Raw genomic sequence first — 27985 nt, forward strand, 5'->3', positions numbered from 1 at the left:
GCCACTGAGGGAGGCGACGGCTGCTCCTCTTGAGCGGAGATGAGAACTGCCCGGCAGGGCAGCAGGGAGAGCAGCCAGAGGGATGTTCGGGTCTGTCATATCCTCACAGGGGCCGAGTACATCCTTCCTGCAACGCGGCCAGGCCGCTGCGCCGCTCGCTACTCCAGCGATCCTCTACTAGCGAGACCCTCTATTAGTAAGCACAAATAAGAGGTAGAACCTTCCCTCTTCTCTCCCCTGCGGGGCGAGCCTGAAAAAGAGCCGGCGATCTGAAAAAGATCCCTGCCCGGCGCGGCGGCAGGGATCGGGATCGGAACGGGGATCGGGATGCCGCCGGCAGAGAGGGAGGGTCCGTATGCTGTCCTCCCTCCCTCCGCGGCGGCGGCGGGGCCGCGCTTGTCCCTCCCCCGCCACATCGCCCTCCCGCCGGCGCTGCTGACGTGTCTGCTCCCTCCCTCCCTCCTCCGTCCCTCCTTCCCTGCCGGCGCCTGCCGACATGGCCGCAGCCCCGCCGCCGGACCCCCGGCTGCTGCTCGCCCTGCTGCTGCTGCTGCCCCCGCCGCCCCTGCGCTGCTCCGCCGCCGCCGCCGCGCCCGACCTGGGCCGCCGCTTCGCCGAGCGCAAGCGCTGCGCCGACCCCGAGTGCAGCAGTGAGTGGGGGCGGCGGGGGAAGGTGGTGGTGGGCGACGATGCCTCCCGGAGGCGCTTCCCAAAGCCCCCTTCCCCCCGCTCCCTCCTGGCTTTGGAACGGAAACTGGGGAGAATCGGGAAAACGGGAACGCGGCGCCCACGCGCGCCGTTCCGCTCCCCTTGGCCAAGTTTTCAGGTCCCCGCAGCTCCGTGGTTGTTTTTTTTTGGTTTTTTTTTTTTGTCTCTTGCAAAGCCCTGTCGTGGTAAACCCGCTCTCTGGGTGTTCTCTGTGCGTGGGATAATTTCAGGACTTGATTCGCTGGGACGTGGATGTCATCTTTCTAATTTAACATTAATAATTAGCTTCATAGTGCACCTCAGAAATGTAATTCTCCAATGCTTTGTCAAACGCTTGTCTTGATCAGAATACTTGCCCTTTTTTTTATAACTAAATATAACTATTTAGTTATATTTTCTATAACTAACTTAATCTCTTATTTTGGCTATACTTTCACTTAAGTTATCTCTTGACTCAATCTGGAAAAATAGGAAAGCGGTGCTTGCGGAGAGGTCTTGTTTACTGCCAGTTGGCAAAGTCCCTTTTAACGAAACGGGTGTATTATTACTATTGTTATTTTTTTTAAGTAGTACTCTTCTCTTTGTTTTCTTTGGACAGTGTTAATGTGCCGAGGGAAAGCAATGCGAGATTTTAAAGGTCCAGATTGTCGCTTCGTAAATTTTAAGAAGGGAGAAGCGGTGTACGTGTATTACAAACTAGTGGGAAAATCAACAGAGCTTTGGGCTGGAAGTGTAAGTACTATAAAGCATTTCTTCTTGCTCTTCTTGGTGCTTTTTATTGGCAATCTATTTTTCTTCCTTTTGCTTTTTAAGAGAATGCTTAGGGTTTTGAATATGACTAAATAACATAACGAATGCCATTTTTTCTTGAGACCAGTGGGAAATGGGATGCGGTTTGATCAAACCTAGGTGTTGTGAAAAATGGGCAACCTTAATGTGTGCTAAAAACTGTTAGAAAACTGCCTTTGTGTTGGAAACCTCCCATTGCAGCACTGTAAGTCGTGGCCCTGGGCCTGTCTGGAAGCTGAGCCACCCTTCCCACTTTGGGTGGCTTAAGCCTGTGGTTGTGTTTTCCCAGAACGTGGTCTCATCCTGCTCTTTGTAATCCTGCTAAAGATCGCTCCATGTACATCTTTTCATTGCTTTTCTCTTCCTAATATTCGTCTGCAGTTGGAGGGAAAAAAGTAGTAAAACTAAAAAGGATTAAGGTAAATTTGATTTTTTTAAAAGGTCTCTCTCTCAGCTGCACTGTAGCAACTTGGAGAGTAGTGGCCTTGCCTGAGTCAGCGTCTTTGGGCAATCTGAGAAGCTTCTGCTAACGGAAAAAGAACATCCCTATACTTGCAGTTTTTTCATAGAAAACTCCTCTTGACTTTCATAAGCACCTTATTTGCCTGACAGAAACAGAACTGAGATACCCCAGAGGAAGAGCAGTTTTTGTGGGCTTCCCTTGAAAATGCTGGCCATCTGGAGGTTGCTTAAACTTAGTCCCTGTTGCTTTCTCCCCGTGTTTACCCTATAACCTTTTTTGTGTCCAGATTGTTTACTTCAACCTCCTTTCTTACTCTGGTCTTCCTAAGGGATAGAAAATTGGGCCAGTGGTCCAAGGTGCTCGAAATCACACCTGGGTGTTGACTTGTGGGACTAGTGGTTTAGTGAAACTCAGGATGTATCACTTTCTGTAACCACTTCAGGCTGGGCGTTGACAGCCAAGCTCTCAGTAGGAGCTGAATCCAATTAGAACGATACAGAAGAGAGTAGAAAAACTGTAGCACGTGGTTAAAGACGAGTTTATAATTGTATCGTGCTGGTAATTCCCTCCTGACGGGTACTGTACCATAAATAATCAGGTTAATTAGCTGGTACAGGTTTCCAGGGCTACTGGGTCTTGAGACACGGAGTAGCAGCGTGGGGCCAATTTTGCATCTTCTTACGAGGTGTAATGCAGGCTGCAAGATCAGACAGCAGGTTCAGTTAATTGCTGAGTTAATATTCAGTTGCATTATTCGCTGATAGGCAGCTCATGCAACAGTTAGGTGTGTCTCCAAGTTAAAAGGATGTTTGCTTTGAGTTTAGCAAGTAAAAGCTGAAGTTGGCAGGTCTGAAAGAATTTCAAAGCTCCGTTTTATTTTTTGTCATTTTTCAATTGTGTTACACTATTTTCAATGTTCCTTTTACAGCTGTGCTGACAGACTGATTTCTTTTGCTTGGTGGCTGTAACCATTATTTCTTTTGCACCCAGTTTGACTGACGGCTGCTGCATTAATTGTACCACTGCAACACTCGGCGTGGAGGTGCTGCAGCAGGGTCAGGGGTGCCTGCCCTTGCATGTTGAGGTTGCTCCTGTCCCTGACTCACAGATAGCACTGGGGTCTCTCTCCTGCAGTGTGATTTCCCGTGCCAGATTTGGCTGAGCAGCTTGATTTCCCATGCCAGGTTTGGCTGGGCAGCTTGATTTATGCAGACCAGCCGTGCCTGCTGTGTGCAGTCTCGGAGCTAGGGGGAAGCTACTCCTTGCTAATTAAAAACAGGCTACCCAGTGAGATCTGCCATCAAACAAATTCCAGTGGAAGGCATGTTACCTTCTGCCACAGCCCTTTACATTTTGCCCACATCGCATCACTTCATGTGGGCTTTATGGGCATCATTTGATCCCACACATCTGCCCTACTGCCTTTTTCCATTCCCCAAAGTTTTAGGGGGAAAGGATTTGTTAGGGGCTAATAGAAACTTTGAAATCAAGGGATAACTGGGGTTCTGGTCTTCAGGTGTGGGCAGAGGTTAGGAGAATGAGTGTATGAGAAGCTTCAACTAATGCAACCTTATTTGAAACAAGTTGTAAATACAGATTCTGATCCTGAAATCGATTTGGAGGAGCCATGAGAAATACAACAGTATTTCTGACCTGAAGAGAGATGATCTGATAAGAAAAGGAGCCTTTCACCAAGTCTGAAAAATCTATAGAAGTTAGGTCTGGGCTTTATTTGCCTTTGCTTTCCTAATTCACTCCACCCTTTTCAAGCCATTGTTGATTTTTTTTTTTTTTTTTGCCCTGTGCCATCAGACATGTTGTATTTTGATAAAATAGGTCCCTTATTTTATGATCCCAGTCTTGTATATTTTATTGCTTACAGAGCACACACTATGCTTATTGGGTATTTTGCATGTGAAAAAATTCTGCAACCCAGTTGTATATTCTATACAATTGTATAGCATGCAGTTTTTAGCAGAGCTATCTAAACCTTAGTAATGAAGCAAACCCCAAAGCTTGGAAAATATTCTATGACCACTATTTAATGGTCATTTTATGTTGTGAATTTCATGAATACATCAAGTCTCCTCTTCAGCATCAACCTTGTGTTGCTTACTCCATCAAGTTGTTATGTAGACTCTCCTCCTATGCCTTTCCCCTGTACTCTGCCCTCACTTTAGCAGGGTCCAGAACTCCCAAAGTAATTCAGGTAATTCCAAGTAAAAACTGCTGCTTTTTAAGAAAACCTTTTTGTCAAATACACTTTAAGATTGTTTTATCTTATGGCAAAGAGATGAACTTTATGCCTATGATTCAAGATTGAGAAAACTATTTCTGGCCTAACATTAGAAGAAATGGACTTGTCTGCAGACTATGGCTTTTTGGGTGGTTGCTTTTTGGTTTGTTTTTTCTTTTGCTTGTTTGTTTGTTTGTTTTCAAATCTTGTACATACGTTAGTAAAAAGAAAGACAGGAGGGGTACATTTATGGTAAGAGAGGAAGACAGAGTATGTTTGGAAGACCCAGAGGACCAGGGAAATTCTGTGTTTTCTTAACAATGCCAGCATTCAGCAAGGGCAGAACAAACAAGCTCATCTTTGCCCCATAATGTTCTGCAGTTTTAGGTGCCTGTGCTTTAGGGATGATGGGCTTTAAGACTAAAAACATGTGAACCTCTTTTTTCCCAGCTGTCTGTTTTCTGGTAGGTGGTGTGAGGGTCTGGCTGCTTGGTCAGTGAATCTGCTGCAGCTGCCTGTCACACGTGGGCACTGGTGGGGACAGATGCTGCACACACAGCTACGTGCTTTGTCCATGCACAACACTTCAGCTGGAAAGAGAGTGGAAATGAAAGATGCACTTTTTTCTCCCTTATTTACTTGGCATTCACAATGCCTTTCCTCTCTCATGTCTGTAGAGAATGAAGAATGTTTCCTTTATTTGCACAATGAGGCATTTTTTTCCTTTACAAGAGAGGACTTGTAGGGAGAAAAGGAGATGAAATTTTGGGCAAGCAGATCCCATATGGCTCATAAACCACAGAAGTGGCAAACTGGGTCACTGCAGAGGACTTGTATGGTCAGCAGCTTGGATTATAATAAATGAGTTTCAAGTTGTGATGCCTGATTATAATTGGAGTCACAGAGATTAGTAAGAAGACTACTTTGAAGCTTCAGCTTTTGTTTTCAGAAGGATTGTTTAAAACTAGAGTAGAAGTTTGAAGAGAAAAACAACCCTATTTAGAGTAAAACTGTAGCATACCATGCAAGGATGAGCTTTTGATTTGATTTGGCAAAATTAATTTCTCATTCCTGGTAATTCCCAATAATAAACCTGTATTCATTATCTATTTTCTGTAAGAGAGTATATGTGTTTGCAAAAGGTGGGGAGCGAACAGTTTGTTATTTTAAATATATTTGTAACTAACTTCAGAGATATCAACTATGGAAGGCAAGATTTGAATGAGAAATAGTAAAAAAAGGAAGTCATCAGGGCTTACTTTGCATATTGAAACAAACACCACCAAAATTATTAGTACCTATTATTTACTAGATACTAATTCCCTTTCTTTTTTTCTATGCTGTTGTAAATCCAGAAAACTTCAACTCAGGTTAACCTGTTTCAGTGCAATCAGTGTAACAATACATATATCTCTGTATCCCTAATTGTTTTGACATAACTGATTTCTTCTTTAATTTGATCTTTAGCTGACTGCTCTTCCCAAAAAAACTCTTCAAGAAAATGGGCAATTGTCATTTTCCTCCTATGACAAATGATTGAGGAAATGACCAACATTATTTTCCCCCCCAGATATTTTGGTCATCCAGGAACTCTGTACCTTTTTAGGTGTGTCTAATTACCTGAATTATCATATCTGTGTAGTGATAGCATGCTATTAATATCAGCTTCTTGACAGCTGTTGTCAGAACTCTCAAGTGACAGTGTTACTGTGTAGATATTATCTGGTGATTGATAAGAGAGATTCTTGTCTTCCACTGTTTGCCTTGGCTTAACATGTTGACTTGCTTGAAAATGGCCATTTGTGACTGATTTTTGCTTGTGTTAGGCAACGAAGAGCAACAGTGCATTTGCAGAGGAGGGTATATTTTCCACACAGGTTTTAAAATGATTAGTACTCCAGGTACAATTTTGCATTTTCCTACAATCCGCTTTAAGAATTTATTTTTTTCCTGTAAGTTACAAAGTGAGCATACTCTGGGCTATAATAATGTGCATGGATGTAAATCTTATTAGTAGAAGATCCTCTTCTGCTTGGTGCTTGAGAAAATCCTCCAGGCATGTGTGGTGCCCCTCAGAGCACACAATAGCAGCTAAAGTACATGAGCCAGAATGCGTGGGCTTCGTTCCCAGCTCTCCTAATAATTTGTTATATGTCAGGCTTCAAAACATGAACAGTAAAACCTACCAGCTTCAAAAGGCTGTTGTGAAATGTAGTATAAAACCTCAGTGAAAACTATAAATAAGGTGTCACTGGTCTTTCATTCACTGTGTTAAACGTAATTTAGAATACTTGAGTCAGTTTGACATATTTGTTACTGGTGTCTGTAATTAGGATTTTTGACACAGTTGCATGATTTCTAAAGCTTCTCTACGGCTTTTTCTTTGCTTATGTTTTTGTTTTGTGACAGGTTGGAAGTGATTTTGGATATTTTCCAAAGGATTTACTTGAAATAAATCATAATTATTCCAATGAGGAGCTAGAATTGCCAACAGATGTAAGTATTCTTTTTTTTTTTTTCAGTTGGGCTTCTTACTGTTTCCTAACCTCAGCATTCAGTAAAATCCCTGAGGAGGAGAATGGGAATATCGTGATTTTTAGTAACTTTTTGTTAGTAAGCAGCTACATATGTGCAAGGGTGCACATATATGTTGGGGGTGGATGTTTGTGCAGCTATGTATGTGGATGAGTGTGAAAGGATCAGCCCAAAATGTGGGCGTTGATCTTTCTTTCCTTGAATGTTATGGTTTTCTTCTAATGGAATCTGCTTGGATTGAACTCTAGAAGTGCCACTAGCTGGCTTGAGCATAGGCTCTTTGGTAGGTGTTCAGAACGGTATCTTTTCCCAGACTTTTGAAGTACTGTCAGAGACAAAGAGAACCTGATACACTTAGCCCTTTGATTCTAGAATTGGTCCTTCAGCCCTTTCACGCATGAATGGGTTCCATGCACTAATAGCTGGTAACTCCACAGTTGTGTGAGTAAGGCCTCTGAGGCTGCAGCGTTAGACAGAAAGCCGGTCGTATCCTGGGCTGAATCCAAAGTGGTTTGGCCAGCAGGTCAAGGGAGGTGATTCTGCCCCTCTGCTCCACTCTGGTGAGACCACACCTGCATCCAGCTCTGGGGTCCCCAGCACAGGAAGGACACTGACCTGTTGAAGTGAGTCCAGAGGAGGCCACTAAGATCATTAGAGAGATGGAGCACCTCTGCTATGAGGAGAGGCTGAGAGAACTGGGTTTGTTCAGCCTGGAAAAAAGAAGGCTTTGGGGTGACCTAACTTTGGCCTTCCGGTATCTGAAGGGAGCCCACAAGAAAGCTGGAGAGAGACCATTCATAAGAGCATGTAATGACAGGAGAAGAGGGAATGGCTTCAAACTGAGAGTAGGTTTAGATTAGACATTAGGAAGAAATTCTTTACTGTGAGGGTGGTGAGGCAGTGGCACAGGTTGCCCAGAGGAGTCATGGATGCCCCATCCCTGAAAGTGTTCAAGGCCAGGTTGGATGGGACTTTGAGCAACCTGGTCTAGCGGAAGTTGTCCCTGCCCATCGTAGGAGAATTGGAACTTAATTATCTTTAAGGTCCCTTCCAATCCAAACCATTCTATGCAATCATGTTCAGTGTCTTGCACTGCTTCTATTTACTTTTCAGAAATTGTGTGACAGGGAGCTTCAGCTTGGAGGACTTGGTCATTTAAGGAGAGATCAGCTAAAAGAGACTGTGACAAACAAGCTTAGCAACATTTGTTTTCTTCTCTTCACTGGCATTCAGCAATAGACTCGTTTTTGATTCAGGATATATGATGACGAGTAAAGTGTAATACTGTCAACTCTGTTGCTGACTTCCACTTTGTTCCTTGCTAGGAGGTCTCTGGAAGGGCAAAGCCAAACACTTTTTGTTTAGGCTTTTATGAGTCCTGGGGTGAAACCTCCACCGATTTCAGAACTTTGGTTAAGGACGCAAGAGGTTAATTCTGCATGATTAACATAAGTTACTTTGCTGCTGCATCTCTCTCTAACTAGGAAAATGGATTTGGTGTCATCACTGTAATAAAGAAAATAATATTTTTTGACTACATATTGTTTTTCATTTCAGGAAACAGACTTTGTTTGCTTTGATGGCGGAAGGGATGACTTTGATAATTATAATGTGGATGAGCTTTTAAAGTCATTGCAAGAGATGATAGCAAATGAAGGGGAAGCTGAATCGAGTGATCCAGGGACAAAACCAGCTGAAGGAACAGAGAGGGATAAGGAGACTGAACAGGCTGGTAGAGTAATGTCCCCTGGTGCTTTGGAGACAGGCGAGCGAAGCGCTGAAGAAGACAAGGAAAACCTTGTCTTGACACACGAAGTAGATAGTTCTCTTACAGAAGGAACTGAAAATACTGGGGGAGACTCCAGTGCCAATAGTCACAAAGAAAACTCTCAGGGAGATCAAATTGCACATGAGCACTTGAAAGGCATGCTACATGGGAAATTAAAAGGGCTAGAAAGTGAAAATACCAAAAACACTAGTATTCCTCAGGGTGAAACAAGTCAACTCGACCAAGAGAATGAAGAAGTCAATGCCTACACACTTTTAAACAGAGAGCTCTCTGTGAACTTGAAAACAAAATTTGGCTCAACTGCTGATGCTGTTGTATCAGATGATGAAGTGACTCGCCTTGTTACGTCACTGGAAGATGATTTAAATGATGATTTGAGCATTAATCCTACTGATGCAGAGGAGGAGCCAGACTTTGAAGATCAGTCTGCAGAAATCCCTTTGCTGTCTTTTACGGCAGAGGATGAAATTACATCCCCAGAGGATTTAGAAGATGATGGAAACGATGACGTTGAGTCACAAAACCATGAACCTGATGAAGATGCAAAGGGTGCTACAAAGCTAAATAACCAAAGAGACAATGAGGAGAAACCCAATTCAGATGCATTAATTCTTGAGGATGCCTTCAGTAGGAGCAAGAGGTCAGGTGACAGTGGAAGTGTGGACAGGTCTGAATCTAAACAGACAAAAGAGAAACAGGATGACGTGGTGCTAATTAGTAAAAGAGAAGCACCAGCAAAAACTCAGCCTGAGGATCTCTCCAAAGAACTCCTTAGAAAGGAACCTGTAGGTTCTGGTGATCTGAGTTCAAAAGAACAAACAAACAAAACTGAACAGTTTGAAGAGCAGCTCACTGATGGAAGAGAGTCACATCCTGGAGTGCTAAAGAGTACAGCTGTGCCTGATTCTCCCACTTTGCCTAGTCCAGAAGATAATCTGGAGTCCAAATCATTTGTTAAAAACAAGCAAGATGCTTTACAACCATCTGCTGATGGTATCAACAAAAGTCCCAAAAGAATGCCGCTTGCTCAAACAGAGAAAAGTGAGAAAAAGTTTGAGGGTGATACCTCAGAGGAGGTCTTGGAGAGTGATTTAAAGCACAAAAGGTCGTGGGACAAAACAAATGAGAAAGAAGGAGCTGAGAACAAGCCTTCTGTTGATGTTCCAGCCAAACCAGTGGAAGAGGTAAAAAATGCATCTCAAAGTGACTTAGGAGATACTGACCCCTTGAGAGTGAAAGTGGAGCATAGAATGCCTGCAGTGGAGAAAGAACTTCTTGGACACAAAGAAGATTTAAATCAAAGAGGGGAGACCGATCACGAAAATAAAAAACCTGCCTTTCCTAACAAAGAACCGGCAATAAAAAATAGAAACATGAAAGAAACTCCTGTAGGGGAGGAAGACCTAAGCCATAGTGGAGCTGTTGAGCAACACAGGCCATGGGAAAATGAGACTGAGTATTTAGAGGCAGATGTGAATGAAGAACTTTCAAGAAATCCTGTCAAGATGCCAGTATTTGAAGAAAGCATTGAGAAAAGTTCCCCAGACGAAAAATCAAAAAGCACTACACATAATACTGATACAGAGAATCTTACTCAGCAAGGAACTGCTCATACTGAGGATGCAGATTCAGACAGAAATCTTGGCACAGATTTAGCTAAAGAAAGAACTCTAAGACCAGAATTGCAATCTGAAGAGCCACATGCTGAAGATGACCCTGACCTGAAACAAGAAGAGGATGAGCTGCTGGAAGATGAGAATGCAGCAAGTGCAAAGCTGTCACAAGTAAGGGCTGCAAATGTACAGGGTGATACACTAAATGTTGAAAATACAAATCCTGAATTGGAAGGACTTAGTGAAGCTGTTTCAGGAACCCCAAATCCTACTTACAAAACAGGAGAAGACACAAACTCAGTTTCTAAGGAGGATAAAAGAACAATCAGCATGCAAAATGCAAGTGAGAACAAAGATGTTGATGTACCAATGAGAAAAGATGCTAAATTGGATGAGATGGAACATGTCATGGAAGATGATGATGAGTCTTCTGAAACTGAGGAGCCATCAGCTGTGGAAGAAGATAATTTCCAATCTCCTGACACAGAAAGCAGCGATGACTTTGACCAAAAGAAAGACCATCTCCCAGAGGGCATTTCACAAAAAGACTCAAAAGAGGTGCAAAATTTAGAGCTTACAAGAAATGACCAGCAGCAATCTGCGCATTTCCCCAGCACTGCTGACGGCTCAGCAGCCATGAATGACACCGTAACAGACTTCAGTGAGTCTGTGAAGCGGCTCACAATAATAAGAGGTTTTCTGGATGAGAAGCGTGTGATGCGTCTCCAAAAGTACCTTGGGTCCCAACACGTGGTCAGGATAGAAGCCATGTTCCATGACATGAAGGTGGAGATGGAGCTTGCTCGTAAGGCAAGCCATAATAACGGAGATGTAGAAAAAGCCTTGGACCAGATACTCGAGTTTTCGGAATCGAACATCATGGATGTTGTAGGAAAAGTTCTGGATTCCAGAGTGGCAGAAAATAAAGAGGAGGTGGTGAAAGAGATGGATTTGTATGATGAGGAGAGTGCACTGATGGATGACATTCAAGAATTAATATATTCTTTAAGGAGTAAATATTCGTCTGTTAGTGAGAGTGTCCCACTTGCATCTGCTCCAGATCAGGAAGATGACCAGCTGTACTTTCAAGGTAGGATGTCAAACCAGTTATTAAATAGATGAAACAGAAGTAAAACCCTATCCCAGGCAACACTATGTGACCCAGAGAAGCCTTAAGAAGAGTGTGAGGGAGTAGAATTGAAAGAGGCCTTGTGAAATCTTCTGGGATTTGGCTTATTTTTCATGCATGTTTTCAGTGTTGTGATGAGTGGCTCAGGGACAAATCCTGAGAGGAAATGTTGAGCTCAGCATGCCTGTTCTTATGGGCCAAGTTCTCTGTAAGATAAGGGGGATCCATGCATGGATATGGCTAGAAGTAGCTAGTCAGGACAAGTCTGTACCTCCTTAAGAAACAGAGATTCATATATACTATTGTGCTGAACTTTCTGGAGGGTTTAGAACAGTCTTTTTTTCCTGAACTAGTTAGCACCTAATTATGAGAGATCCAGTGATTAATGCAAAGTTGAGGTACTAAATCCCTGCACCTAAAATCTCTGATGTCTCTATTATATTTTTTTCCCACATTCGTAAAAGAGCATGTAGGTAGAAATACTGAACAAAGAGATCTTTTCACGGGGGAAGAACCAGAGATACAGTCTGCTGCAAACTTGCTGGTTTTTCTAATTACTGTGTAAGATGTTAAGATACACTCTTAGCAAGGCTCCTTTTACAGTAGTGCATGTTAAGTATGTCATTTGTGACAAGGTCATGAGTGATGAAAATATTTCACCTTGCAGTGTTTCACTGCAAGGTCAGTGGTTGATATCTTGCATAAATTTCATAGAAACATTTAATTAGACGTTACTGAAAGTTGATTGAGAATATATTGAAAGCAATACACGAGCAGAAATATTTTAAAAGTGTCAAGAAAGACAGCTGTGGGTAAGAAATATACATTAGCTCAGTGCTTAATTCCGGTCTCCTTGTCTGTCACAGATGGTGCAAAAGAGGCTGAATATGGCAGAGTTACCATCAGAAACCCAAATGCCATTGATGAGGTCAATCAGGAATTTCAGCAGCTTGATGGTAAGACGCCAGAGCAGCCTATTGAGGAGGAAGAGAGGGCTGTTAATATTCCACCTGAGCATGAAGAGGCCAACTTCTCAAATAATGGGGAAGCTGAAGAAGGTTATGACAGTGAAAGAGGATCGCTCCTGGAAGATGCTTCCTTTGGGTCGGTTGATTCAGAACAAAGTGCCAGGGAAGATATTGCTGCAGGTAACCATTTGGAATTGGGTTATTTTGTTCTTTTGCTCTTGAAGAGGTGCATGGTTGAAAGTATTTTTAGGCAAATACCAGGGGTTTTCACTAATATTTTTACTGTCCGTTGTAATACTAATGGCTTTCCCTGATCCATGGCAGTCCCTCTAGTGGCAGTACTGTGTCATGAAGTTATCTCAGCACAGCAGTTTTTCTGTGATTTCTCAATGTAGGAATAAGAAAAGTGCTCCTGTGAGTATCATAGTTAGAGCTCTGTGCTTGGGCTTGTGGACTGTGTCTCAGGACAGTAGTGGATAAAGAGCAGGAATCACGGGAAGCATACCATTAGCCCAGGTTTCTTCCTTGCAGGGACTGACAGCCCTATGTCGTGTGCTACAGACGGGACTGCCCATAGAATCATGTGCCCTCTCTTCTCACTCTTTTTAGCCTGTGTCTCTAGGCTATATTACTTTCCAGGAAAGATAGTGTGTACCTTCCCCCTCAGGCAGTTCAGTAATGTCTCTGTGTGTTGGAGTAGGAGCAATGTTTGACTCTCTTTGGATGAGGCCTTATCCCTCTGGAGCTAGAGTGCTGATCTGTGCTGACTCGTCATTGTACCAAGAAGAGATCCTATTACTGTCATCTTCCCTAGCTCTGTTTTGGCATGAAACTATCTTTGACTCTATTCTCGGTGCTAAGCTCAGCTTTGCTGTTCTGCATTCACCTCTGATTATGCTTAATAAATCTCTCTCCACTGAGCATTTAGAAAAAGAATTCAGGCACATCTTGCCTAGCTGTTGTACCCTCCTGAGGTGCTGTACCATCCCCATAGTGAAGTATTTTTGAGCAGCTTCTAAGATCTGCAGGAAGCTCTATGTTGAATGCAAAGACACCTAATGAATTTTAAATGGCTGGTGGATAACTTACGTGGTTAAGCAGTCAGATGTTCAGCTGTATTTCAGACCACCTTCCATTCCTTCCTAAGGGTGGTTAAATGTTTGCCAGGATTTCCTACGAGGACTGGTAGAAGTGCTGTGCAGTACCAGGGCAGACGCTGTCGAGCCGCTGGTCTCGGCAGCTGTTCCACGGTGTAACAACAGGCAGGTGGCTGTGGAATCTGCTGGCCTGGACTCGTGGCAGGATTCAGGTCAGGGTAGAGGTGTGAAGATTGTTTAAAGCTTATGCCACAGTGGTAGGGTACCGACAAGAGTTCAGGGAGCGTTTTGACAGTGCTCTCAGGCACATGGAGTGACGCTTGGGGATGCCCTGTCAGGGCTAAGGGTTGGACTCCATGAGCCTTGAGGGTCCCTTCCAGCTCAGGATATTCTGTGATTCTGTGGACAGTGCTGGAAACTAATCGTAAGGATAGGAAATGAAGAATGTGTGCTGCTCTGTTGCCGACTCGCAGCTGGCGGAGCTGTGAGTGCTCTGTCAGAGGCAGAGCTCGGCAAAGTGACGCTGCACAGCGGCATCCCGCCCTGTAACGCCGCTTGCGGACTTATCAGCGTTATTTTCCGAGGACTTTTTCCTCGGTGCCCTGGAGCGCCGGGGGCCGCGACCTGACCGCGGGGCCGCTGCGGGGGCCGTGCGGGGCCTCCCCGGGCTGCCCCTTCCCTGAGGTGACGCCGCCCCTCCCTCTCCTCCCCCTCAGGTGCCGGCCGGGCCGCGGGCGCCCCCTGGCGGGCGGCGCTGGGCGCGGCGCGGGAGCTGCTGCGGCGGGTGAGTGGCGGCGGCGGCGCGCGCGCGGTGACGCGGGCGGGGGGCGGGGCGGCCGCGAGGGGGCGGGGCGGGGCGGCCGGTGCGCGAGCGGGGAGGGAAGGGAGGGAGGAGGGAAGGGGAGGGGAGGAGGGAAGGGCTGACGTGTGCCTGGCGCTCCCGGGCCGCCATGGATCCCGCGGGAGGCTGCGGGCGGCCGGCCGAGCTCCCGCCGGGGCGGCGGCTGCTGCAGGTGAGGGTCGCGGCGGGCGGGCGGTGAGGAGCGGCGGAGGGGCCCCGCCGGCCAGGCCCGGCCCGGGCGGTGACACCGTCCCCCGAGCGAGGCGCGTCCCTGAGGGGGTCACCCCGCCGCGCCCCTCCGTGAGGGGGGCCTGGCGTCTCGCACCCCTGCCCCACAGTGTGGGGCGATCCCGAGGGAGCGGAGGCGGCCGCTGGCGCCCGGGATCCCTGCCGGGCCTCCCGGGGTGGCGGGGAGAGCTCGCCCCTGGGCCGGGCTCTGCAGGGGCAGATGTGCGCCCTCCTCCTGGTCCCTCGTCGCTGTCGGCTGCAGAGAGGGTAGGGAGGGAGAAGGCAGCGGTTCCCGTGTGGGTCGCACAGTGAGTTCCCTGAGCGCCATGTCATGTCACTATGAGCCCTGCAGCGCGTACCAGGCACTCACACCCCCACCAGGTGCTCTCTGGCCTCCAGGCAGAGGAGGAGGCACCTGGCGTATGACCCTGTGACCGGGGAGACAGCTGGGGAGAGATCTGAGCCGTTTTCGCTGGACTGTGGCAGACGTCCAGATGTAAAACTGTTTGGATTTTTTTTCTATATTTTTTCCAACCCTTATAGCTTTATTTGTAAGCAACTCAGATAGCTCCAAGTGCTGTGTAACACAAAATGTGAGCACCAGCAGGCTGTCACTGCCAGGTGCCCTCCTGATACTTGGAGTTTTGCGTTGAAATGCAGGCAGCGAGCTGCTCTGTGGTTTTCTTAATTTTCGGTTTTCAGTTTGTGCAAAAACTGCGAGAAAGCTCTAGATGGTTCTCTGGTTTTACGAGAGAGATAACAGCACCTCGCAGACCGTTTCTTTTGCCCGAGTATTTAATGAAAACATGCTCATAGCTGTCGATGCTGTTGGTTTTCAGCTGGTTGCCACCCTGCCTGAGGAAATGCGTCCTGGGCCTGATTTCCATGGACTTCCATGGGAGCCTGTTATTATGACTGCCTTAGTGGGAATTGTCACGCTTGCTATTTTTTTCTGGAGAACCTGCCTTTCAGTGAGTATACTTCATGCTTGCCTGCTGATGTTTCACTTACTGAGCGGTCCTTTGTATGGTTAAACTGTTTCAGCATTACTGGGCTCAAAGCAGTATGTAGTCTTTCATGGGTTTACTTTTTCTGTTTAGAGCATTAATGTGAACTAAACACTGGGCTGAATAACTAAAGTAAGTTGCAATTTTGTTTGAGCTAAGAAGCATTTTCTTTAAGCTGTTAATTGAAGATCTCTTAGCACAAGGCGATTTTAAAGTAAAATAGAGGCGTGTGATATAAATAAAGAAGCTTTAGGAAAGGGTCAGCATATCTTTGAAATGAGAAGCCTTCCATGTGCTTGAGCCTGTTGCTGACTACCTCCAAAACAAGCAGTTAATCCTCCCCCCTTCATGTTGTCCAGCTGCTTGTAGGCACTGCATTTAGAAACCTAATATTAATTCTCACTGGAGACCTCCTTCCCCACTGTTCTCCTCACTCTACATTTGTCCCCTTTCTTACATGGATAATTTTCTGTGCAACAAAAACACCATCACCAGCTCTCAAGTATAGCAGTGCATCTCCTTGGGAGCTGAGATGAGAATCAAATAGGCCAATTTCTTTTACAGCTGTCAGATGCAGTCATGATATGCTCTAGAAATCTGTGGAATACTTTATATTTGCCTGACAAAAATGAATTAAAACTAAATATTATCTGTAAACAATATTGGTATTTTTTTCTTTGCTTGGTTTAGGTATTGAATACACGGGGTCCGTTTCTAACACAAAGCAGTGTAAATAGAAGAGCATAAAAAAGCTTCTGAAATTCTTCTTTTTTCGTGTTAATTTTGAAACAAGCACCTGTTACTTAAACATACACTACTTTAAAGGGGATCAGAACTGGGATTTTGTGTTTGTTCATGACTGTGGTTTAGTGCAAAATGGTTTCTTTCAAATTGGATATAGGCAGTTACCACTATCCTTTTAGTGAGTGAGTAAACAGACGTTTTCTAAGGCTCTGGGACAGGGGTTTAGCCTAGAAGCTTTTATTAGAAAACAACCTAAGCTTGTTTGTAGTGTTACTCAACACTTGTTGGCAGTGATAGATGTGTCTTCCATATGCTGCTTTAATCTGCATATAAGTGGTGGCTTTTTTCTATAGGGAAAATTCACTTACCACTTTTTATGACTAATCTTTTTTCTTTTTTTCTTTTTTTTTTTGTGTTCTCTCTTCTGTAGGTAAAGAGTAGAATATATCAAGGTAAGTTTCTGCTTTTCAGTGTAGTTGATGCTTGGGCATGTAAAAGTTTTGAAGATTGTTAGATTGTTTCAGGGGACCAATTATTTATCATCACTCCTTTTTAAAGGGAATGCTAAGTCCAAGGTTACAGTGTAAGCTTGGCCAGTAGATTAGTTAAATCTGAAGATTTAAATTTTGCCTGTGATAATGCTTTGATCACTCCTGCAAAATAAAGGGCAAGGAACAGCTCCACCTTGTTCAAAATAAATGAACCATGGGTTTACTGATGTGGTGGTCATGGGGCAGTTTGTTTTGGTTTTCTGACTAGCAGTGGATCTACTTTTGCTTGCTGTTTCTCTCAGAAAGCAGGAGCTAGTTCCTCTTGCCTTTTTGGATTGAGGGGATCCTGAAGCTGACTGCTGGGCACTTGCAAAGAGACACTCTAATTGTAGACCTAAATTGGCAGGTATTCCTGTGGCTAGCACATTGCTTCTTACAAGAGTGTTTCTCCAGCTTCAGGTTTCCAAAACTGAAATGTACTGTGTGGGAAAAAAATTGGGTTAAAAGTAGGGTGATTGCTGAAATTCATAATTGAATACAAATTGAAAATATGGAAGAATTGGCTTCACAGGAACTCTCTGCTTCTTCCTTACAAACCATACTATTTACCACTCATTCCTCTCTAGTTTCATTGTGGTTATGCTGCAATTTTCTTCTGTACAGTTAATGCAGAATTGATGAGCTGAAAAAAGTCCATCTTAGATCTGTAAGGTGATTTCTGTAGAGCAGGAAAAACATTGGTATTGGTGGTGTAGAAATTACTTAGCAGCACAGCCCACCCTAAACCAGTGAGGAACATAGATCTAATTCCACTCCCTCCAGTATTCTCCTATATGATGCTGTACAGAAACTGGTGAAGCTAGGAACAAATAAATGTTCCTTAATCTTGATAAAGCTCATGTTATTATGATCTTTACCCTAAATAATAGAATATTAACAGTGACAAAAATAAAGATAGATTACATTTAGAGTCATAAAGAAGAAATCTATTGTTCTCTCTTAATGACAGTAGTGAAATTGTGAGACCAAGCTAATGAAAGGATTCCTGTCCCCCTTAAATGGCTGAGAGCTGTCTCGTACCTTGGCAGTCACTTGCTGGCTGCCCTGTCCCCAGAGTGGGAAAGGCTGGGGATGTCCCAGGAGCCCTGGTGGGGGAGGGGAGGGAAGGAGGAGTAGCAGTTACCATTGCACTCTGTGGGATGCAGTTGGAACATCCAGTGCTTCTTGTTCTGCAGGATTTGCTGTGAGGCAAATGGCGCTTGCAGCGTTCAGATACAGGCAGAGGTGGCTTAGGACCTGAAAAATAACTACAATTGGGTGGTTTTTTTATTAATTTGCAATAACATAATTTAAGTATGTTAATGATTTTTGGTGAATCCTGAGGATTGGTTGGTGACTTGTTCAAGGTGAGAAGCAAATGCATGCCTAAAGGCTCTTGCTTGGTCACAGCATTTTTGAGCTCTAAGCATTCCAGTTCCTTGAGATTTATTGATGCTGTCTCCTAGCCGACAGTCTCCTTTTTGTTCCCAGTAGGAACAGAACAGAGCTTTCATCCTCTTACCTTTGCTGACCAAACATTCAGCTTCAATGCAGCAGAAGGGTGGTTGGTGGGGGAGGTGTTGCACCTCCCAGAGTGTCCAAAAGCATTCTGAGACTGCTCTGAGACCCTTGCTTGCCAGTTCTTCCCATGAACATACCTCATCTGTGCACAGCCAGCACCTTACTCTGCTCTGGATTCTGTGACCAACTCCTGTGAAGTGAATGCAAGAGCTTTGTGCTTTGTGTCAGTGTTCAATGCTTTACTATCTTGTTTTCAATCTAACTCTAAATGAAAGCTGGAGGTGCAGAAAGGGCTGACTGCCAAGGAATTGGCACTATCCTGATTTATGCTTTTAAGTCATTACCTGAAGACATTCCCTAAAGTGGCAGTAATGATAGCTGATTTTTTTTTTTCTGCTAGTATATGAAGTACAGTTATTGTAAGCTTTCTTTTTCTTCCTAGTGACTGAAAAGCAACTTGCTGAAAAGATTAAAAACCTTCTGCAAGAAAAAACAGAAATCTTAGAAAAGTTGTCAGAATATGATCAAAAGGTATTTTTCTCAGTTCTTGTCCTTTGCTTCTGTTATTGCTTTAGTGACACAGTCAATTCAACAGCTAATGTATTATCTTCTATTATGCTGACAATTTCCTCAGTTCTGTGTGGTTGTTTCTGTGCTTAGATAAAGGAAGCAAAGGAATCCATGAAAGTGGCCCAAGAACAAAAAGACATTCTCTCCGATGAAACTGCAGGGCTTAAGGTAAGAGACAGTTAGTTAACTCTGTACTGACAGCAGAAATATCAGTTAAAATAGTTTGCTTTAGGTTGGTCTTTTACCCCTTTTTTTTTTTCTTTTAAGGACACTGTCAAAGAACTGGAAGAAGCAAAGCATCAGCTGGATGACAAAGTGAAAAATCTGCACACAATGCTTGAAACAGAGAGAAAAAAGAATGAGAAGAAACAGAACAAGGTTAGAGCAATGACACTCATGTTTTATATTGTTCTTAACTTGGTGTGCCCTAAAAGCTGGTCACAACCTGATGAGTTAGATAGTATTAGAACAAGCAAGGTGAGCCACCTCAAAAAGAACTGAAATGAAATTTCATGTTCATCCCAGGCTCTAGCGGGAGAATCTGTTTGCTTGGTTTGGTTTGGGGTTTTGTTTGTTTTTTTATTTGGGGTTTTGGTTTTATTATTTGTTTTGGTTTTGGATGGTTTGCTTTTTTTTTTTTTTTTTTGGTAATAACTTGATGGATTTGTGCAGTTATGTGCTTTCACAAACAAACAAATGTATTCAGGTCATGGCCTAGTCTAATACTCCTAGCTGGAGCCAGAAAGCTTCTTGACAGTATAAGCAGAACAGAAGGTTTCAGGTTTGTGAGAGATGTTTCCTAGCTCTACAGTAAATGTGAGGATCTCTAAGCTGCCTCTTGTTCTTGTTTTCTCTTTTTTTTTTTTCTTCTTCTTAAGGCCTGATTTTTCTGTATCAACAAGTTCTTTGCTCTTGTTTTTGATCAAAGGTTGCTGCTAATGACAGCAGTGTGTGTTCCTTTCATAGTAGGCTGCACAGGTGTACGGGGAACTTCCTTGCCACAAACAGGAGGAGTCATAGGTGGCAGCTGATTCCAATGTGCTGAATGTTTCTATTCCTTACCTTATTGATAAGGCAGCACTGTGTTGCTGCCAGTCTAATGGCTGCTTTAAATGGAAATTCTTTGGTGTTTTGACTTTTTTCTTTCATACTTCCAGATTATACAGGGAAAATAATCGCTCGGGCTGAGGCATGTACCTGGCTAATACTTTGTCACTGCTCATCTTTTTCTTACATAGCTCTCTGAAACCCAGAAGTCCGTGGAGAAACTGCAGGAGGCTATCAATATGCATTCTGCAGAGCTTTCAGAGGTAAAGCATGATTTACACCCTCTCAACAGTCACAAGTTCTTGTGCCAGGAAAATTCATATCTATGTAATAGAAAATGCTATCTTGGCAGGCTCCAGTTTGTGTGTGCATATGTGCTTTTTTCCTTTCCGTTTTACCAGGTTATATGTAGCTCTATTGTAGTTTGACTTACTCTTTTTGCTCCTTTTTTGTTTCACATGTAGGTGCAGTTAGCCCTTAATGAAGCTAAACTAAGTGAAGAAAAGGTGAAATCTGAGCTGCTTCATGTGCAGGAAGAGAATGCTAGGCTGAAAAAGAGCAAGGAGCAGGTAAGTTATGCCCAGGCCAGGCAACCTTGTATTTAGAAGGAAATATCGGGGCTTTATTCCTGGAGGTTTTTTTGCATATAACTTCAACGTGTGTCCATTTTCTTAGCATGGCAGAATTCCATGTTTCCTATTATCACAATAAAATTTAAATGCTTTGTGCCTGCCTGCACAGACTTTTTGTGCAGGTGAGCTTCGTACATGTCTCTGGTACGAGGGCTTTGCCAGTTCCAGTGGTTCAGTTTTGGTCAGCAATGTCACAGGAAGTCTGTGCTGATGTGGTGGTCACTGATTGCCACTTGGGGTCAGGACCCAAGGAAGTAATGGTAAAGAATTGCCAAAAAGCAATTCTGAAGTGAAGCTAAGTGGGGAGGACCTTTAACCCTGAAATGTTGTGACAGTTCTTTCACAAATAATTGTAAATATTTGTTTTCTTTCTCCATATATGAAGTAGGTGGCCTTTAAGTTTTGGTTACCTCTGGACTGCAGTTAATTCCTTGTATTTTGAAGTGTATGAGCAGTTTGATTCTGATGTTGGGATATTAGCTGAGAAAATGTCAGATTTGTAAAGTCACCTAATAATAAACTGCAGAAATATTCCCAGCATCCAGTTCTGCCAATGGAACAGCAATGTGCCTGATAACTATGAAGTTTACCCTTTATCTGTGACCTGTGGTGATCAGTTATCAGCAGAGCTGGCAGTAAAATAGACTTTAATTACATACACCCTGGACTCAAAATAAAGCAAGTAATCATCTTGCCTTGGTGCTTCATACAGCTGCTAAAAGAAGCTGAAGGTTGGAGTGAGAGGCATTCTGAGCTCCGTGAGCAGATCCAAATGTATCAGAAATCTCAGAAGGACATAGAAGAAACACTTGCCTACAAAGAAAATGAAATTGAAGTAGGTTCTTTATAACCAGATTGCCTCAAATATTCTGCATCATAAAATACTTTGTCATACTTTGCAAAATGCAGAGCAGTTCTTCCTCAGCGAACCTTTGATTTCATTCCTAGGTTTTAACTAACTGCATTATGCAGCTGAAGCAGCTGGACATGGATCCAGAGGCCAAGAAGGATGAGAAGGGGTGTGAGTGGAGCCCAGGAGATGAGCTGGCCAACGGAGAGTTGCCAGGTACAGTAATCCTGCCCTGCGGCTGAAGCACGTGTGGTGGTGTGTTCGTAGCATGTCACAGAGGGAACAAGGACAATCCATGCATAGAGCTGCCTGTGGGTTAACAGGCTGACAGCTTTAATCCTCAAACACATAATAGCCCCTAGCTGAAGGGAAGAGCTGTCAAATAGGCCAGTAATTGCTTTTAGATGCCCTTTTAGGTAAATCATGAGTGTAATGACACAGTTGTAAAGATTGCGTATAAAGGTTGGCAATTAAGGGCACTCTGAAAGCTGAGAATCTCAGCTTTGTTGTTATGGTACATTTATTTTTAATATGAATTTTTAATGAACATTCTGCTTGGCTCCAGCAATTTAACTAATTTAGGCAATCACATTTTTTAAATCTGAAAGACCAAAATAGATGTTTTCAAAACTATTCAGGCAGTTTGTCATTTATGATGTTGCACGTGTGTTTGCTGCATCTCTGGTTTTGAAATCCTCTTTTTTTACTTTTTTCTATCTATGGTATATGTGGGCTGGAAATTTCCACTGTTTGATTTTCAGATACTCAGCACAGTAATAGATGCTGCATTCACATTAATATTAGTGTGGTGTCCAGAAGTGACAAGAAGCAATCTTCTGAACACCTTTTTGAATAAATCTAATAGTTCTGTTGTGTTGGTCGTGGATTTGCTATTGTGCTTTGTTCCTCACCTCACACTCTTGGGTTTGTTTTTTTTGTTTGTTTTTTTAAACCGTGTAAGAAGACCTATCCTAGACTAAAGTGTAGGGAATGTTATTTTTTACAGCTGTAGAGTGTAAGGACTTGGGGTTAAGAAACAGAGTAAAAAAATATTTTTCTCTTTTAGATACTGAGAGTGAGAAGATGAAGACTCAGATTAAGCAAATGATGGATGTCTCCAGGGTATGTTGTACAACATTTCTAATAAATGCAGTCACATTACTGCTATGCCTGTGATCAGAAACACTCAGCTCCTCTTTTCAGGTAAAAACTATGTTGTCCATAGTTGAAGAAGACAGAAATCTTCTGCAGTCCAAACTGAATGATGAAGTAGCAGCAAGACATGAGCTGGAAGGTAGGTTTAGCAAAAGAATTGTTTGTGGTTTAAAAAGAAATAGAGTGTGTAAGTGGCATAATGGTTCTCATTGCAACTTCAACTTCCTCACTTACCTTCGCTTCTCCAACAGAGAAAATAAAAACGTTGGAACATGACTCCTCTTCGCTCCAGTCAGCCAAAACTCAACTGGAAAATGAATGCAAAACTCTTCAGCAGAAAGTGGAGATACTTGGTGAACTCTACCAGCAGAAGGAGATGGCACTCCAGAAGTAAGCCTTTCCTTACTCTGCCACGACACAGGATATTATATCATTGCCACTATCCAAATGCTCTTTGCTCAGAAGGATCAAATAACTTGAAGTTATAGTTGGAATGAAAGATGATGACTGCCCTTTCAGCGCAGTTGAAGCTAGTACTTGGTATTTTAGCCCAGTAAGCTTCTTGCATTCTCAAAGGGCTGAATTAAGGCGGAGTTGCTGATGGCAACTGAGGTGAATGAACTGTGAGCAGTGAGGATCCATTGTGTATCTATGTTCATTCCTCTTTTATTTATTCATTTATTTACTTACTGAAATGTCTGTAATACCATCTCAACTGGGGAAAATTTGAGAATAGAATTCAGGGACATTTTCTGCTAAATTCTACAGAAAGCTGAAATTGTGATGGAGAAGCAATTGAAATTTCTAAGGTTTGAGTGTGTAGGTTGGGGGAAGCAAAGGGTTGGAACAAGCCAAGGAAGTGAGGCTATACAGCACCTCACTAGTGAAACTGCCTGACCTTGTAACTTCAGGATCTACATGTAGGAAACACACAATGGAGAAGTGAAGGGTAGCCCACCTTTCAAGAAAACTTCCTCTTGACCTCTGTAAAGAATGTCTGTTCTTTCCAAAACTTACATGAGGTCACACTGCCTGTTACCACTTTATTAGAATAAAGAACTTCTTGCACTTTTTTTTTTTCCTGGAAAAATGCTTTGACGTGTAGCCAAGGAATTGGATTATGTTGAGCTGGCTGTTAGCAACAGCTAACTTGCTGCTAGTTTAATGGTTCCAGTTTTGTGGGATAGCTCTTCTAAATTAGGAACACATTATGGACCTTTTAAATACTTTCAGAAAAATGTCAAAAATAAAAAAAAAATAGTGAACTGTGAGAGTAAGAGGTTAGAAAAAGACTGTGATAATTGGTCATGTAGTAAATTGGTATGTTGAATAACTGTGGGGAAAGAAGATTTTTCTAAGTAATGACTATTGGATGTGTTTATCACCTGGGCCCCAAATTCCCCCCTTTTCACTACACATTCCATTTCTTCATTTCCCTTGGTTAATGTCAGTTCAGTGTATTTCCATGTTTGTACCTTTGTAAATCTGGATTACAATCTGTAGAACTGCTAAGAAAACTACAGGATCTGAAGAGATGAACTGTCTGCAGTTGGTAGATCCTGACAGATCTTCGGATGCTGACAGAACTTTCTCTGTGTGCTTAATTTTAGGGTTTTATACACAAAGGGTTTGTCTGTTGATTTCAAAAGACAGTATTTCTGTTTCTTAAAAAAAAATCTTTTTTTCTCTGTGTTCTCACACATTGTTACAGATTCTGATGTTGCTGCTGATAGCAGGGGAGTACCTTGATTTTGATTTGTAGTAGATGCAGAATGGTGGACTACATATATTTTTTTTTCCCTTATGCAGAAAACTAACCCAGGAAGAGTATGAGCGTCAGGAGAAGGAACAGAAATTGTCTGCTGCAGATGAAAAAGCCGTGCTGGCCATCGAGGAAGTGAAAGTTTATAAGTAACTTGAGTTTCTGAAGATTATTGCTTTCCTTTTGTTTCATCCATTGAGGAAAATTCATTCAAACCTCTCTGCTTTCCCTCTTTTTCCTTCTGTATAGGCAAAGGATCCAAGATATGGAAGAAGAACTGCAGAAAACGGAGAGATCTTACAAGAACCAGGTAAACTTGCTTGCTGGTTATTGTGTCATCTTTTACTGCATCATTCCAGTGCTCTGGTAGTTGGACAAAAATCAATACTTCTTTTCTTCTCAGATCGCTGCTCATGAGAAAAAGGCACACGACAACTGGGTAAGAATGTTCTTCCTTTTCTTATGCAAACAGTTTGTATTTGACTTCACGTTGGTGCCATTAATTCAGCTGACAAAATTTTATCTACCAGCTCATTGCCCGCTCAGCTGAGAGAGCTCTGGCTGAGGAAAAAAGAGAAGCAGCCAACCTGAGACAAAAGTGAGTATGGAACCAGACCCTCTTTATTCCTCTTTGAACGTGCTGTGTGTTGCTTGGGAGAGAAGAAGCTCCAGCAATGCCAGGTGCTCATTTAGCTTGCTCAGAATGTGCAGTGCATATTTAAGAGACTAATTTTAACCACGATTAAACTGTTTTGGTGGTTAAAATAAGATCTCTTGGTGAAAGTGGTAAAGTTTTACAATGGAGTTTGCTTTGTTGCATTATAATAAATATAACTCACAGGTATTGTTTGAATAGTAATAAGAAACCTTTATTTTTCAAAATTAGATTAATAGAAGTAAACCAAAAAATCGTCATGCTTCAAAGACCAGTAATTGTAAAGCCAACTCCAGGCAGACCCGATCGCCAAGTCCCGCCACGACGAGGTAAGTCCTGCTGGTTCTCCCAAAACTTTGGTCTTGGAGTCAGTACATCATAAAAAAATAAGGCTATTTTAAATTACAGAAAAGTAAATCACGTGGTTTTAATTCTTTGGCATAGGTCCCTTAAGCAGAGATGGCTCTTCTGGCCCATCCCCTGTGAGTGGAGGAAATCCATCCCCCACGCAGATGATAGAAGTTCCTGCTCGGCCCCTTTCTGCTCCTCGAAGGGAAGGCGCAAGGGGTGAATTTGGTAAGCACTGAAGCTTCCCTTGTGTGACAACTCTTATGCTACAAACACAGGAACACTAAGGTCAGATCTTGATTCTAGGGGTAGTGTTAAGTATTGATACCTACTTTATTAATACATAAACGAGGGGTTGGAGGGGAGGTTAATAGAAATAGCTCAAGGCCGTGTTGATCAGAATCTCTGGGGTTCTTGTTTCCCTTAATGTACAGTGGTGGATGGCCCCCCTGCTCTACGAAGGCCACCAGAGTTACCTGGAAGGATGTCTGTTCCTGGTAAGTTATGTTTTCTGCAACCAACTGCATCTTATTCAGTTACTCTTTCACTTGAAAAAGGCAATTTTAAACCCACCTTCCTTACCCTATGCACAGTAAGACAGGCATTTGTGGCTCTCTTTACAGATATTGGGCCTGCTGTAGCATCCCTGATCAGCAGTGAGCCAAGAACCTCCTCCCCTTCCACAGCAATGGATGGAGTGGTAAGCTGAGAAAACCCCAACCCTCAGGAAGCGTTTCTGCTACATGATGCACTGTACTTCTGCTGCTTCTTTAACTGTATCATGTTCTGTCTTGTCTGTATCCTGTCACTATCCTTATTTGCTGTCAAAAAAACCCCCAAAAGCAACCCTCTCCCAAAGAGTCTGAAGCCCCCAGTGTAGCTACCGATTCACCTTCATCCAGTGAACCAGCTGCAGTGAGTATCCAGAGGCTGAACGTGGTGTTACGCTACTGTGATGGAGAGAAGTAACAGGCTTGGTGTTCTGAGCTGCTTAGTAACAAATGCTCTGCAGAACTAACCAGGGGCTCCTACCTCTGCCTCAAAGGGCTTCTCTCATGATGAAGTTGCTGTCTGGTTTTTGTGGAATTGAGGAAATGAGATGTTTCTTGTTAAGGACTGTGGGCAAACACTCTGGAGTGACTACAGCAATAATCCTAAGCAGCTGACTTACCTGTGGTGTTTAAGCACAATTCCATGTGGAATTCAAAGTTCCAGGCCCTTTACCAAAGGGGGTGTCCACCGAGGACACTTTGAAAGGGATCAAACTTCAGCTAAAGAAAACTCATCTTCTCAGAGAGTTACACTAACCGCTCACTCCTGGGTAGTGCCCGCAGTGTCCTGGGTAAAGGGAAGATGATGGTGCAGTAACTCCCTATTTTCTACCAGGTTAATGTTTTGGGGTATGTTGGTTTTGCACCTCTTTGCCTCTGGGTGAGTGGTCGTGGTGTTCAGCAGTGTCATTGCTTCTCCGATGCAGTAAGGCACTGAAGTGTGACCTCATCTCACACAGGGTAATGCCAGTGCCAAAGGCCCGTCTCCTTTCCCTGGGACACCCATCATGCCCTCCCCAGTGATGGGACCTCCTCCTCCGCTGCCTGTTCGCTACGGACCACCGCCACCTCCTCTCCGTGGGCACTTCGGGCCTCGGCCTCACCCTGCGCCCCAAGGTACGGCCGCATCGCCCTGCGCTCAAACGTCCCTCCTGGGCGTGGCTGCAGAACCTAGATGTGCTTTTCCTTAATGCACCGCTTCCCAGTGCTCCATGGGCTCCAGCTGTCTTGCTCAATAAGCTTGGACTGGGTGGGTTTTTTCAAGCTTTCTTAATGCCAAGGTATTAAGAAGGTATTTTTCCTTGTTTAGTCTGAAAAGGAATCAGCATCTAAAGTCCCTAGAATATAATTCATGGGCTGTGAAGTTTGCATGTGATGGACCCCAGAGCTGCCCTAGAAAATGAAGGAAGTGAGGAACAAGTCAGGAGCTTCACTATCTAGGTTAAAGCAAGATTTCATTTAACTCCACGATTTTTTTTCCTTCCAGTTTGTGGTGCTCCCTTGCCACCTCCGGCTGCAAGAGATTTCTTACCTGGTCCACGTTTAGGAATAAGAGATTTGCCTCCTGGCCCACTCCCACCTCCCCCAGATCCCAGAGGCTATGCACGTGGGCACCCTCCTTTTCGACCCCTAGGCCCTCCTGGCCCCAGGGATTATCCTCCAGGCCCACGGCTACCCCCACAAGCTTCCAGAGACTATACACCTCCTCCCAACAGAGACTTGCCTCCCTCGGCACCCAGAGACTAACGTGGCTGCCGGGCTCCAAGGACTACGCACAGCCCCAGCACAGGGCCCTGATGGGACAGCAGCTCCACACAGCTGGCTCCGGTGCACGGCCCGCCGCTGGGATCGTAGGAAACGGCTCTTGGGTTGAAGACATTGGTCTCATTTCAGTATATCTCAGCTTTTGCAGGATTAATTTTTATCCAGTTGCTACAGACATCTTATGTGCATTTATGATCACAAACTCATCCATCCACTTGGGCTGCAAGAACCTTTTTGTGGTGGACTTGAACCTACTCTAAAAGTGCAATAGAAGGAAATACCTGTGTGGATAGTTTTAATTCTATGTAGCCTTTGTAACCAGTTGGCGAATGAACTAATTTCGTTAAAAATGTAAATCAAATCATTTCCTGTGGAAATAATTTTATAAGTAAAATGCTATCCAACCTGCCTTCTCCATCTCATCATTGAGCTGCAGTTACTGTAGGCCAGGGG

General features: G+C 43.6%; 1 protein-coding gene across 2 annotated transcripts; it reads left to right on the forward strand.

Annotated features, from left to right (window-relative positions):
• The first annotated feature begins 456 nt into the window (after positions 1-456).
• MIA3 (MIA SH3 domain ER export factor 3) lies at positions 457-27940 on the forward strand. Of its 2 annotated transcripts, XM_051783536.1 has the most exons (29): positions 457-650; positions 1307-1440; positions 6606-6692; positions 8289-11223; positions 12129-12410; positions 14044-14111; positions 15236-15367; positions 16578-16599; positions 18641-18729; positions 18859-18936; positions 19036-19146; positions 20007-20078; positions 20280-20384; positions 21160-21282; positions 21396-21513; positions 22364-22419; positions 22501-22591; positions 22704-22842; positions 24262-24363; positions 24464-24524; positions 24618-24653; positions 24745-24812; positions 25101-25198; positions 25314-25445; positions 25652-25714; positions 25841-25917; positions 26061-26132; positions 26728-26884; positions 27255-27940. In XM_051783536.1, the coding sequence occupies exons 1-29, from the start codon at positions 497-499 to the stop codon at positions 27512-27514; spliced, it is 5922 nt and encodes a 1973-aa protein (XP_051639496.1). In that variant the 5' UTR covers positions 457-496; the 3' UTR covers positions 27515-27940. The 2 variants fall into 2 exon arrangements, with proteins under 2 accessions (XP_051639496.1, XP_051639497.1); XM_051783537.1 differs by lacking the exon at positions 26061-26132 and having other exon boundaries at positions 458-650.
• Positions 27941-27985: the final 45 nt, after the last annotated feature.

Source organism: Manacus candei, unplaced genomic scaffold (assembly GCF_025592945.1).
Source record: "Manacus candei isolate 608988 ecotype Guabito, Panama unplaced genomic scaffold, ASM2559294v1 h1tg000017l, whole genome shotgun sequence".
NCBI lineage: Eukaryota > Metazoa > Chordata > Aves > Passeriformes > Pipridae > Manacus > Manacus candei.

Excerpts from the sequence above, each read along its gene's own strand:
- MIA3 (XM_051783536.1), top strand. The coding sequence starts at position 497 with ATGGCCGCAGCCCCGCCGCCGGACCCCCGGCTGCTGCTCGCCCTGCTG. Across the intron at positions 21,283-21,395 it reads ACAAAGAAAATGAAATTGAA|GTTTTAACTAACTGCATTAT; the intron begins GTAGGTTCTTTA and ends TTTCATTCCTAG. Across the intron at positions 22,592-22,703 it reads AGCAAGACATGAGCTGGAAG|AGAAAATAAAAACGTTGGAA; the intron begins GTAGGTTTAGCA and ends CTTCTCCAACAG.